The 12,645-nt window shown below is 39.6% G+C and overlaps 1 protein-coding gene across 4 annotated transcripts; it reads left to right on the top strand.

Moving 5' to 3' along the window:
* The first annotated feature begins 224 nt into the window (after nucleotides 1-224).
* On the top strand, nucleotides 225-12,560 carry LOC115130183 (regulator of MON1-CCZ1 complex-like). Of its 4 annotated transcripts, none has more exons than XM_029661045.2 (20): nucleotides 230-598; nucleotides 4,029-4,105; nucleotides 4,191-4,275; nucleotides 4,389-4,445; nucleotides 4,574-4,660; nucleotides 5,507-5,647; nucleotides 5,902-6,005; nucleotides 6,130-6,219; nucleotides 6,998-7,103; nucleotides 7,484-7,592; nucleotides 7,910-7,954; nucleotides 8,090-8,143; nucleotides 8,816-8,944; nucleotides 9,087-9,193; nucleotides 9,608-9,727; nucleotides 9,831-9,908; nucleotides 10,253-10,397; nucleotides 10,911-10,957; nucleotides 11,315-11,540; nucleotides 12,381-12,560. In XM_029661045.2, the coding sequence occupies exons 1-20, from the start codon at nucleotides 500-502 to the stop codon at nucleotides 12,458-12,460; spliced, it is 1,986 nt and encodes a 661-aa protein (XP_029516905.1). In that variant the 5' UTR covers nucleotides 230-499; the 3' UTR covers nucleotides 12,461-12,560. The 4 variants fall into 4 exon arrangements, with proteins under 4 accessions (XP_029516908.1, XP_029516909.1, XP_029516905.1 ...); XM_029661047.2 differs by having other exon boundaries at nucleotides 232-598; nucleotides 10,253-10,357; nucleotides 10,889-10,957; XM_029661048.2 differs by lacking the exon at nucleotides 12,381-12,560 and having other exon boundaries at nucleotides 225-598; nucleotides 10,889-10,957; nucleotides 11,315-11,417.
* Nucleotides 12,561-12,645: the final 85 nt, after the last annotated feature.

Below are 12,645 nucleotides of genomic sequence, written 5' to 3'. Positions count from 1 at the left end.
CAAACCACACCTACACTAGCAAATATATAACAAGCAACCTTTGTGTAACTACAATCCATCTTGTAAAATGTTTTAAGGCCACCAGAAACTACCCGTACCTTTTTGGAGCGTTTGAGTTCGAAGTTTGACGATGTGATTTGTATTTTGAAAGGGACATTTACTATGGTAGGCGATTCGCGTGATTTACATGATTTTCAAACCGGAACTTAACCCTAGAGAGGTTTTTGGACCTTTGTTTCGCTAGTTAGCAAGCACAGCCACTATATCAAAATGACGATGTAAAAATGTATGAAAACAAAAAAGGTGATGTTAAGGGTTATGCACAAGATTAACAGTGGGTTAAGTTTCGTTTTTATATCACATTTTAAGATGATCAAATAGGCGGGGTTTATGACTGACTAGTGACCAACCTATCTTTCGTACAAATCAGTTCTGAAATCGTTATACAGCACAAACACTTGACAACTACAAGACATCATAGCATAACTGAAAGTTCACAATGAGTGAGGAACACTACCTCGAACTTTGTGAAAACCCTGTGCAATTTGAAAATGCGTCAAGCGTCAACAATGTGTTTTTCGACGAAGCGAATAAACAGGTACAGTAGCCTAGGCTAGCTAACGTTAGTTGGCTAGTGGTTTTGGGACACATCGTTTGACTAATCCACTCCCGATATTGTGTCCCAACGCCAGCTAGCTAGCAGGATTATGCTCTTGACACCACACTGATATAGATAGCTACATGCTTTTAGTTAGCTCGTTTATAGCTAGCTAAATACATAATCCGTGAATTTGTACTTTTAAGACATTTACATTTCCTTTCATTCGGCAAGAACATATAGCTAACTAGATGAGGATGGCTGTCAACCGTAAAGGTGTAGCCATACAGTATGACTCATTTAATATGGTCGGTAAAGTTGGTTTTATATTCACGTTCAACAGACATTCGCCAAAAGCTATTTAAAATGGTTAAAATCAAAAACGAATTAATTGATTGTCACAGAAACATACAGCTATATATGGTTTTCTATAAATGTCTAGTATACTTTTACAACCTTTGTTTTGAATAAAAGTTCCAGTTTGGATTTGATGGAAATACATGCAATCTTTAAAATGCAATTTAAGCTGTATAAATCAATAACTAATTCACCGTTTGTCACAGAATCATAAAACTATATATGATTTATTCTAGAAATGTCTAGTGTACTTTTACAACCTTTGTTTTGAATACAAATTCCAGTTTTGATTTGATAGAAATACGTAAATTCTGTAAAATGCCATTTAAAGTGGTATAAATCAATAGCTAATTCACTGTTTCTCCCAGAAACATCAAACTATGTATGATTTATTCAATAAATGTCTAGCATAATTTTACAACCTTTGTCTTGAGTAAATATTATTTTGATAGATTTGATAGAACGACATAACATCTGTAATATGCCATTTAAAGAGGTATAAATCAATAACTAATTCAGTGATTGTCGCAGAAAAAAGTGAAAATATGCATGTATTTGCAATAGCTTTAAGGAAATGTTACTTTCAATTTGTTCTATATCAAGTTAGACAATATTTACATAAAGTTGTTCAATGTTTACAATCTTAAATTGTATGCAAAATCAATGTTTGCATTCTTAGTGCAACAGTTCCACATTTTAAAGTAGTTACAAGGCACAAGAGTCATTTATTTTTATGTCTCTAATTTAACAGGACATTTCTAAGTGACCCCAAACTTCTGAACAGTAGTGGGTGGCAGTGTAGCCTAGTGGTTGGAGTGTTGGGCTAGTAACCGAAAGGTTGCAAGTTCAAATCTCTGAGCTGACAAGGTACAAATCTGTTGTTCCAGGCCATCATTGAAAATAAAAATGTGTTCTAACTGACTTCCCTAGTTAAATAAAGGTACAAAAAATATATGTATTAGCATGGGTATTGAAAGATACCAGAAGGTGGATAATGGAAAAAGCACTAATATAAGAACAGTACAGTCCACTTCTTACATTATGATTTGTCTCTAAACCCCTCTGCAATCTACTGGCACTAAACATTAAAAACTAGGACTTCAACCAGGCTGTCCCTATGCTATTTTCTCTCTTTCTCTCTTAAACTGCTAGCACAAAGCCTACGTGAAAATGAGTTTTTTCACCGAAAACAATATCAACTAGCCCAAATCAGCTCTACATAATTCAGCAGAGAGGTGTGCAACTACCACACATTATAGCCATTATACCAGTGGAGAAACTAAGTCACCTACATAGGTATTACCATATCCCTTTCAATTCACATTCCTTGCAGAAATAACTATTTGCAAACCTTTTAAAATGTCCAGAAAGACAGTGGCCTTAGAAGGGTATGTATACATTAAAATATATATTTGATGTGAATGGATGTGGAATTCTGCCAGTGTTTTAATGTCCTAGTTTTATATTTTTTCTTTACCTCCAACTCTATATATCCAAATGAGCCTATGAGGATCTTGGGGATAAGATGTACCATCATACCCATTGATCAAACATATAACAGACAGACACTGCTCAAAAGGAGTTGTCTGTGATATCTACACTCATTTGCCACTTTATTAGGTTCACCACCCTATTCATGAAAAAAACTGCTCCTACATACACCAAGTCCCGTGGTCTTGGCTTGCTAGACACTAAAGCACGCAGAGAAGTATTCAGGTATTCTGTTACTGTTTGTTTGAACTTTAGAATGTACAAAATGACAGCACAGTCTGATGGTCTTTTGTAACTTAGAAAAGTTCCAAAACTTGTACTGACTGTAATAAACTCCAACTGGACTTAAAGTCTGTCTCCTTTCCCAGTTTCATCAACCGTTACGAATTAACGCTGTTCCAAATGCAAAAGGGTTTGTACCTAATAAAGTGACCACTGACCACTGTATCTATAGACTTTCCAGAATGTGTTCTGGGAATACCTGTGATATTAAACATTTGGCTGTAAGTGTTGAACATTTGAATCTATTACCTCAGGAGATGGTACCATTCAGCTTGTCTGGGGATGACGAAGACGAACTTCAACAAAGCCAAAATATAAAATGATTGGAAGGGGCCTCTTGGCTGTTAAATTAGACGCATAAATAAATGACTGTTGTGCCTTGTAACTACTTTAACATGTGGAACTGTTGCACCAAAAATGCAAAATTGATTGGGCATACAATTTAAGATTGTAAACATTGTAAAACTTTATATAAACATTGTCTAACTTCATGCACTTGAAATGAACATTTCTTTAAAGTTATTGCAAATAAACGCATATTTTCACTTTTTCTGCGACAATCACTGAATTAGTTATTGATTTCTTCATCTTTAAATGCAATATTGGAGATTGTATCTATTTCTATCAAATCAAAACTGGAATTTCTACTCAAAGCAAAGGTTGTAAAAGTATACTAGACATTTAAAGAATAAATCCTACCTAGTTTGATGATTATGTCATAATGAGTGAAAACATTATTGATTTATATAGCTTTACATGGCATTTTAGAGATGTTATGTATTTCTATCAAGTGAAAACTGGAATTTTTACTCAAAACATTTATAAAATAAATCATACATAGTTTGATGTTGAATTAGTTATTGATTTTTACATCTTTAAATAGATATATTTTTTATGTATTTCTATCAAATCAAAACTGGAATTTGTATTCAAAACAGAGGTTGTAAAAGTATGCATGACATTTATAGAATAAATCATATCTAGTTTGATGATTCTCTGACAAGGTGAATTAGTTATTGATTTTTACATTTGTAAATGGCTTTTGGCGAATGTCTGTTGAATGTCCAAATGTCTGAATATAAAACCAAGTTTACCTCGGTAAGTAAAGGAGGTAGACAAATTGGTTAGCTATAGTATATAGTCAACATTAACACATGTTTCTCCACTGGCAATACATTTACCAGACTAGACAAGGAGTAACCCTCAATTTTATGCATCATTCTATTGCTACCCTATCTAAATGTAATATTTACCGCCCAAATCCTTTTATATATTGAGCTTCCTCTGTTTGCCCATTCAGGTGTTTGCAGTACGATCAGGGGGTGCCACTGGGGTTGTGGTTAAAGGACCAGATGACAAAAACTCAGTTGCCTTCAGGTAACAACATTGCTCATAACTTGTGATGATAAATATTGTAAGATCAGTGATGATGATCTCATGAAAGTATGTATTTTCTTCACAGAATGGATGACAAAGGAGAGGTGAAGTGCATTAAGTTTTCGATCGGAAATAAGATTTTGGCTGTCCAGAGAACACCAAAATCTGTGGTAATGCATTACGTAAATCATTCCCGACTCAATGAAGGTAGCCTACCTCTAAGTTATCCCAACATTGTGTTTCCATGCTGATGGCCTGACCGAAAGCCTCTGTTTTATTTTAGGATTTCATAAACTTCATACCGGATTATCCGCATTTGGAATGCTCCCAGGAATGTAAGGTATGCAAGCATATCCAGTGTCAAATGTTTCAAGTTAAAAATAGCTGTCATTTCTACATAGGTGCAACTAAGCATGAGTCAAATCTTCTATAGTTGTGGTTTTGATATTCAAATGTTATGATTGGCAGATGAAGAATGCCAGTATTTTGGGCTTCTGTTGGACCAACTGGAATGAAATCGTTTTCATCACTGACCAGGGAATTGAGGTCTACCAGGTAACTACACTGAGTGTACAACACATTAGGAACACCTTTCTAATATTGAGTTGCCACCCCCCCCCCCTAACCCCCTTTGCCCTCAGAACAGCCTCAATTTGTCAGGGCATGGACTCCTTTGTCGTTGGCTGGATGACTTTTGGGTGGTGGATCATTCTTGATACACACGGGAAACTGTTGAGCGTGAAAAACCCAGCAGCGTGGCATTTCTTGACACACTTAAACCGGTTCGCCTTAAATATTTTGTCTTGCCCATTCTCTCTCTTAATGGCACACATACACAATCCATGTCTCAAGGCTTAAAAATTCTCCTCCCCTTCATCTACACTGATTGAAGTAGATTTAACAAGTGACATAAGTAAGGGATCATAGCTTTCACCTGGTCAATCTATGTCATGGAAAGAGCAGGTGTTCCTAATGTTTGATACGCTCAGTGTATATTTTACGACTCCTATTTCTTGTGATAAGGGAGTAATAAGCTAGTTGTTTTGTGGTTTAGGAATGCACTGTGTCCTAGATTATTGTAACACAATCGGTTGAATTGAACTTGTATTGTTCTTTTCTATACTAAAACATTGTCACATGAAGCTTATGTGACTCGGTCATCTCAATTCAAACTACAACCACTAGAGGTCTCAATTTAACTCTGACTGCTATGAAGTTGGCAGATTTTGCCCTACTGCGCTGTAAGCGCTGTGTAAGGTCAAATTGTACCTGGAAAAAGCATGTATATATGGATGTCTACTAGGCTCCAAATGCGTTCTAGAAAAATCTCTTCTTGTGCCAGTTTTTCCGACATTAGACAGATGATGAAGTGTATGTCAATGAGATGCCCGCTGTGTTTAGGTGCTTCCTGACAAACGCAACCTGAAGCTGCTGAAGAGTCAGAGCGTCAATGTGAACTGGTACATGTACTGTCCTGAGACTGCAGTCATCCTGCTCTCTACCACCGCCCAGGGCAACGTGCTGCAGCCGTTTGCCTTCAAAGTAAGTGGTCACAACTGAGATAATAAATGTTTCAAACATGTCCACAACCGGATACAGTAAGACACGATATATTCCACCAAAGCTCATGTTTATGTTTGAGAAAGCATTAGCAGCTGCAAGTTGCTGAAAATCTATTCATCAAACATTTGATAGGTTAGTGTTTCATTTGATTTGATTAAAGTGGTTGTCCAAGCTCACTGTCGTTATCTTGTTTTTGATGGTGTTAACTTACCTGTTGTTGTTTGTGCCTGCAGAGTGGGACCATGTCTAAAATGCCCAAGTTTGAGATCGAGCTTCCAGTGGTTCCCAAGCCAGCCAAGCTCAATCTGACAGAGAGGGACATTGCTGTGGCCACCATGTATGTTTGCATCTGTGTTTGAATTGAAATGTCATAGTTTGGCTCGATATTCAAGTAACATTTTCAAACAACTTTTGGCAGCATAAAAAGCTAAGTGAGTTGTTCACTTTGTTTCTAATGGTAGTTACGGTCAGCTGTATGTAATGTATCTGAAGCATCACTCCAGAACTACTGACAGTCCCTGTGCTGAGGTGGTCCTCTATCAGCTACCCAGGTAAATCTTACATTTCATATAGCATATTCCTAACGGGCATTGGTCTAAACATGCTGAAATTCATACTACTAACTTAATAACAAGGTCATGCAGCAACCATATTACCCTAATATGCAGAGTTGCTAGAGACATTAATTCAACCACCTTGAAATTAAATATGTACGGTGTTATTTATGAATAGGGAATACCTGAAGGGATAAAGTGACATATTATGTCAGTCACTGTCCTGACCAATGGTTTATATATACACTAGATTACTGATAGGAGGCGCTGTGTTGAAGCCACCGTGACTCCATTTTGGCACTCCCCCACCACTAAACAATATTTTGGAAGCTATAGAAATGCATTTATTAATGTCTACATTCGTAACTTAATGGGGAGTAGGAGCTGTCCTCCATTGGAATGAATAGAATTCTACAGTATTTCAATTACATTTTTGAAGGACCCCCCCCAAAACATTGAGGAAAATGTTTTTTAGATATTTAAAAAAAAAAATGTGTATCTTTAGCTCACAATCTAATTTAAAAGTATGCATTAAGGTGTCTGTAATATAATAAACGCATCAAAAACAAATGTAGAAAATAAATGCATTTCTATAGCTTCAAAAATATTGTTTACAATGGTGGGGGAGTGATGGAGTCACGGTGGCTTCAACACGGCGCCCCTGGGCAATATGGCTGACCGGTGGCATCAAAGCTTCTCAATGGTTAATACATAGCATCAGAAATCTAGGGTTTATATAAGTCATTGGTCCTGACTAACAGCATGTTGTTCCCAGGGAGGGATCCTGTAAGAAGACCAACGTGTTGAAACTCAACACCACAGGGAAGTTTGCCCTCAACGTGGTGGATAACCTGGTTGTTGTGCATCATCAGAGCTCTCAGGTGAGTTCCTTTTGGCAAGAAATTGAGAGCTCGGGACTATAAGATTCTATCTGCAAAAAGATGATTCTGAGATAATTGGTTTTAAAGATCTTAACCCTCATTGGTTTGAATGGTGTCAGCAATTTTAATCTTGTATTCTTTTGAATTGGACAACATGAATTGGGGTATTTAGACTACTATGTAGGTAGAGAACATTAAACAGAACAATGCTACTGTACGTCAATAACTCCATTTTGACAAAAATTCAGAAAGAACCTTATAGTCCCAAGTTCGCGGCAGCCTCAAAGTTAGACAAAAAAAAGACTACTATCATGTTGTTCCATATCCAATGTCCAAACACGTTCAGTCCTGAATGATGTAGATAATGTCTTCTGTTTCAGACCTCCATCATATTTGACATCAAGCTGCGGGAGCCTGACTGTGCCCTTAACGTCCATCAGCCTGTGTTGCCTGGTCGCTCCATCCACCCCTACAGGATTCCCCTAACAGGTATAGGCTACATGGATTGACTACTGTATGTGGCCATGCCGGTCCTTACCGACTGTCTGTCTGACTGGCTGAGTTTATATTTGTCTCTGTGCCTGTGTTGTCTGCCTGTCCCTCCAGTTGTCTCTCTCTGTCTGTTATTTTATTTTTTCTGCCCCCATGTGTCATACTGTGTGAGACATTACAGAACTTTCAGAACTTCACTCCCATCTGTCACTTTTGAAAACAGTTTTTTTCCTCTCCTTGCGCTCCCTTATGTTCCATCCCATGTCTCTTAAACCCATGACAGAAACGAACTTCACGTCTCCCTGTCTCCATAGGTCTTGCTGCTGTACCCACCCAGCCTCCTGTGCCTTGTGAACTATGTATCCTTTATGAAACGCTAGTAGCTAGATGAGCTACGGCGACACTTGTGTCAATGGAATGGTATCAATGATAATTGGGACGGCTAGCATGGAGATGGTAGGTGGTGGTATTACTATGCTTCCCTTGACCTTCAGACTCCTCATCTTGGAGCGTCTTTCAACCCGATATCATCATCAGTGCAAGCGAAGGTGAGTGAGAAGAACATTCACACATCTAACCATAGACGACTATGTCCTGGCAAACTGTCTGGGTTCATTTGAACCAGGAACAACCACTTGTAGGCCTCCCCAGTGGCGCAGCGGGATTGAGGGTTTGGCCGGGGGGGCTTTACTTGGCTCATCGCGCCCTAGCGACTCCTTGTGGCTGGCCGGGCGCCTGCAGGCTGACTTCGATAGTCAGTTGAACAGTGTTTTCTACGACACATTGGTGCAGCTGGCTTCCAGGTTAAGCAGCGGGTTTTAAGGAGCGAAGGTTTGGCGGGTCATGTTTTAGAGGACGCATGACTCAACCTTCACCTCTCCCGAGCCCTTTGGGGAGTTGCAACGATGAGACAAGATCGTAATTGGATTGCAATTGGATATCACAAAATTGTGGAGAAAAATGGGGTAAAATACTAAATAAAAAAGAAACCACCACTTGTCCTTAACCCCTATTCACTGTAGATCTGATAGGAACAGATAGGTATACAGTACCTACTGTGGTAGGAGAGCCACCTCGTTCTCTGGTAGACTATGTAGAATGGTTGCCATATTGCTTGCGCCTATCCAAACTTCTCAGATCTACAGTTGGTTGTTTCCGGGTGGGGCTCAGGTTCTCTCCTGCTTGTCTGACCTGTGCTGTGTGTTCCCCTTTTGCTTCAGGGTATCTGTGGTATCTGCAGGTGAAGCTGCCGCCGACCGTCAACCTCCTGCAGGACAAGGGCAAGCTGATGGACTTCCTCCTGCGTAGACGAGACTGCAAGATGGTAATCTTGTCCGTGTGTGCACAAAGTAAGACTGCCTCGTGAAACATAGGGGAGACTGTTCGTTTCTGAAGCAAGCACACTAATAAAACAAGAAGTGGAGTTTGTTCATGATTAGAGAACCCCTAAACCATAGTGCCCGTAGATAGTGTTCACGCACTGTGTTTCAGTGCTCAACGGGGGAGATAAGGGGGGCTTACCAGTGGTGGCCACAGTGTTCGACAAACTCAACCAAGTTTACAAAGAGTACTTGGAGGCAGAGCAGACCTACACTGTGGTGAGTACAGTCTATGAAAACACTGCATAACGAAAGTCACACTGTTTCTAGCACAGCTGTCTTGACTGTTAGTAAGGCATGATCAGAGTGAGTATGCATGTGGATAAATGAATGTACTTCAATGATATTACTTACATTATTATAAATGCACAGAAAAGCTAATTGTGTTAGTTCACTTAAGTCATTTGAAAATCAAGGGACACAGTGAAAATATATTTAGAAGAGTAGTGATATCTCACTATTGGATATGTCTTAACAATGTTGATCTCGTAATTTGAATAACACAAAGGATGTAGATGTTATAATCAGCTGAACAGATTAGAGTTTTCTCATCCGTGTTACGGCGGATCAGTAGCTCACACACGGTCTCTTTCAGTGACATGACTTTTGTTCTTTCCTGTTGATCTCTTCCAGGCTACGGAGTCTGGTCCCAGCCGAGGCAGCGCTGCTCGGGAGAGGCCCGTCCGGAGGCAGGCGGTTATCGACCAGTCAGACATGTACACCCACGTCCTGTCCTCCTTCTCAGAGAAAAAGGTGACTGCGGCAAAGCACATATTTCAATGGCTGCCTTATAATAATAATAATCTCAATTACCTGTAAGATGACTGAACATTATATTGTTTCACCCCTCCAACAGGACACGTCTCACAAGTTTATAATTGCTGTGCTGATGGAGTACATTCGCTCACTCAACCAGGTCCAGATCACCGTGCAGGTACTTGCAGAAAAGGAGCCTTTGTGGAGGCTTTATCAGAACCTATTATATTCTTTTATGAGTTATGGCGAGATGCCACCGTTTCATGTTGTAACATGTTGCCAGTGCTACATTAGTATACTTTATGTTCCTGTAGATCCTACATATTTATTGGTCCATATTGCCCTGGAGATAATATTGAAATATTAAGGTGCACTCTCTGTTTCCGGAGGCGAAAGGAATGCACACCTGTTTAGGCGAGGTACTGGCTAGCGGAGTAGAACACTTCAAAAAGAAAAAGAGAGCTGCACACTCTAGGACCTCAGATGCAACAATTTAATAACCATTCTCTGTTTCCCCCCCAGCATTACCTGTATGAGCTGGTCATTAAGATGTTGGTTCAGCACAAGCTCTTCTACATGCTCCATCAGTTCCTCCAGTACCACGTCCTCAGCGACTCTAAGCCACTGGTGATTCAGCAGTTACTACATACAGCTCAACTATTTCATGGTAGTTTGGTCCTATAGTCATCAATATCTTTTGGGTATTCAGTGGAGTAATACAACGTTTGGGACAAAGGGCTAGCAAGCTGTTCACTGAAGACGCAATGCTTCAGAATAGACCTGGGTCAAATACATTTCAAATACTTCAAATAAAAGCTTGAGCTACAGTTCATATGGTTTTCCTGGTACATTGGAAACAATAGTAAAGCCCTTTGACGTATGTGTTTGACCCAGGTCTTTCACAATTCTTACATGGTATTTTACCCAATATAATGCGTGGGAAACTCTTCCCCTATCTACTCCTCCTGTGATCCCATTTCTCACCGGATAACTTTGTTTGAAGGATAAAAGGCATGATGTTGCTCTAATAGTGGTTGATTATTTACTCTCTCTCTCTCTCTCGTTTCATTGTTTGAGCTGACCTCAAAAAAGTTCTACAGTAAGATCTTTATTTTGATTGGTCATGGAATTACCATGTGCATCATCATTCTCTCTAAGGCCTGTTTGCTGCTGTCTCTAGAAAGCACATACCCCCCTGCACACCAGCTTTCCCTGGATATGTTGAAGGTAGGATGCCTTATGCACACATTCAAACACACACACTCCCTCAAAAAACAAACACACACTGTTTAAACAGCTATCGAATATCACACAGGACATCCAAAGTCCTTTGGAGAGTTTAATGTTTTTCCAGAGAATCCCATTTTAAAGTTCCATTAGTTGTATTGGTCCAGCTAATTATAGCAAATAAGGAACCTTGAAGTGAACAAACTCCATTCATGGCTGAGTTATAACAATACATCTAGTTTGTTTTGTTTGAGTCAGCACAGTGATGGTTTCCCATGTGACGTTCTGATCTACAGTATGTGTGTGTAACATGCTGATCTATAACATCATACATCTATGTGTGTATGTGTGTAACAGAGACTGTCCACAGCCAATGATGAGATCGTGGAGGTGCTCCTGTCCAGACAGCAGGTGCTGGGTGCGCTGCGCTTCATCCGCAGCGTGGGTGGCCACGACAACATCTCCGCCCGCAAGTTCCTAGACGCGGCATGCCAGACGGCCGACCAGATGCTCTTCTACACCATCTTCCGGTTCTTCGAGCAGAGGAACCTGCGTCTGAGAGGCAACCCCAGCTTCAACCCAGGTGATGTGACACCACTACACTAGGTCTGCAGCTCAATTGGCCCCCTATTCCCTATGTAGTGCACTACTTTTCTCCATGGCCCACATAGCAGAACACTTCATCTAGAACCACATTGTCTTTAGCCAGATGGCTTGACTTATACACACCGATAGGTTGAATAAATTGTCTAGGAGTGACGCCAGACTATGTATTTTTATGGCTCTGGTCTGACTAAATCCTTTGTAATGACCGTAGAAATAATTCTCACATGGACTCTATTCTGTGGTAGAAATGTTGGTAATGCTGTTGTGTTCAATAATGAATGAGTGCCCTCCCTCTGTGTGATTTATATTAGATTGCCTTGACCCAAATAATAACTCTGCTAAGCCAGGAACAACAGGCATGTGCTGAAACTGTTGCTTTTCTATTCATGTGGATGCATCTATGATTGTTCCCAAGCATAAAATTCTTACCACAATTGCATGGCTTCTTTGAAACTTTGAACATGTGTGAGTGGGAGAGTAGCAGTGATTGTGAACCTTTATCCTATAGGTTTCAGGTTTAATAGACACCCACATTATCAACGTAAACTGCAATCCAAGAGGATGACAAGCAGCGTAGCATATACCTGTCTAAATACTGTATACAATTTTAAGAAATGTATAAATTAATAAGGACACAATGGGTATTAATGGTAAAAACACAATCGACATGTTTGCAGTGAGGTAATAAATAAATAAACCTGGGAATAAATTACTAATTAATACATGAATAGCTAATAAATGAATTAGTCTCCACCTAGCTGCACTGGCATGTATTGACTGACCTTTGCCCTAATACTCTGTTTTGATTGGCCAATAGGTGAGCACTGTGAGGAGCATGTGGTATACTTCAAGCAAGTTTTCGGGGAGCAGGCAGTCATGAAGCAAGTAACAGTTTGAGTCGAGACATATTTTATCTTATCCCACAGTCCATTAACTTATTGTAAATAATTGTTCAAATCATGCTAATAAAATCATTTGTACATATTCTAACAATCAATGCTGTATGACATGTCATGCTTGTGCATTAGTCCGCTTGACAAGACGTCCTTCTGACTAACCCTGGGTCATGCTCATTAGGGCAT

The sequence above is a fragment of the Oncorhynchus nerka genome, linkage group LG6 (assembly GCF_034236695.1).
Source record: "Oncorhynchus nerka isolate Pitt River linkage group LG6, Oner_Uvic_2.0, whole genome shotgun sequence".
Taxonomy (NCBI): domain Eukaryota; kingdom Metazoa; phylum Chordata; class Actinopteri; order Salmoniformes; family Salmonidae; genus Oncorhynchus; species Oncorhynchus nerka.
The sequence above is the reverse complement of the archived record's forward strand: the minus strand, read 5'-3'. Positions and strand labels throughout refer to the sequence as shown.

Bases quoted from the DNA above. Each gene is read 5' to 3' on its own strand.
- LOC115130183 (XM_029661045.2), top strand. From the start codon at position 500: ATGAGTGAGGAACACTACCTCGAACTTTGTGAAAACCCTGTGCAATTT. The intron at 4,106-4,190 runs GTAACAACATTG...TTTTCTTCACAG, and splicing joins AAAAACTCAGTTGCCTTCAG to AATGGATGACAAAGGAGAGG. The intron at 9,194-9,607 runs GTGAGTACAGTC...GATCTCTTCCAG, and splicing joins CAGAGCAGACCTACACTGTG to GCTACGGAGTCTGGTCCCAG.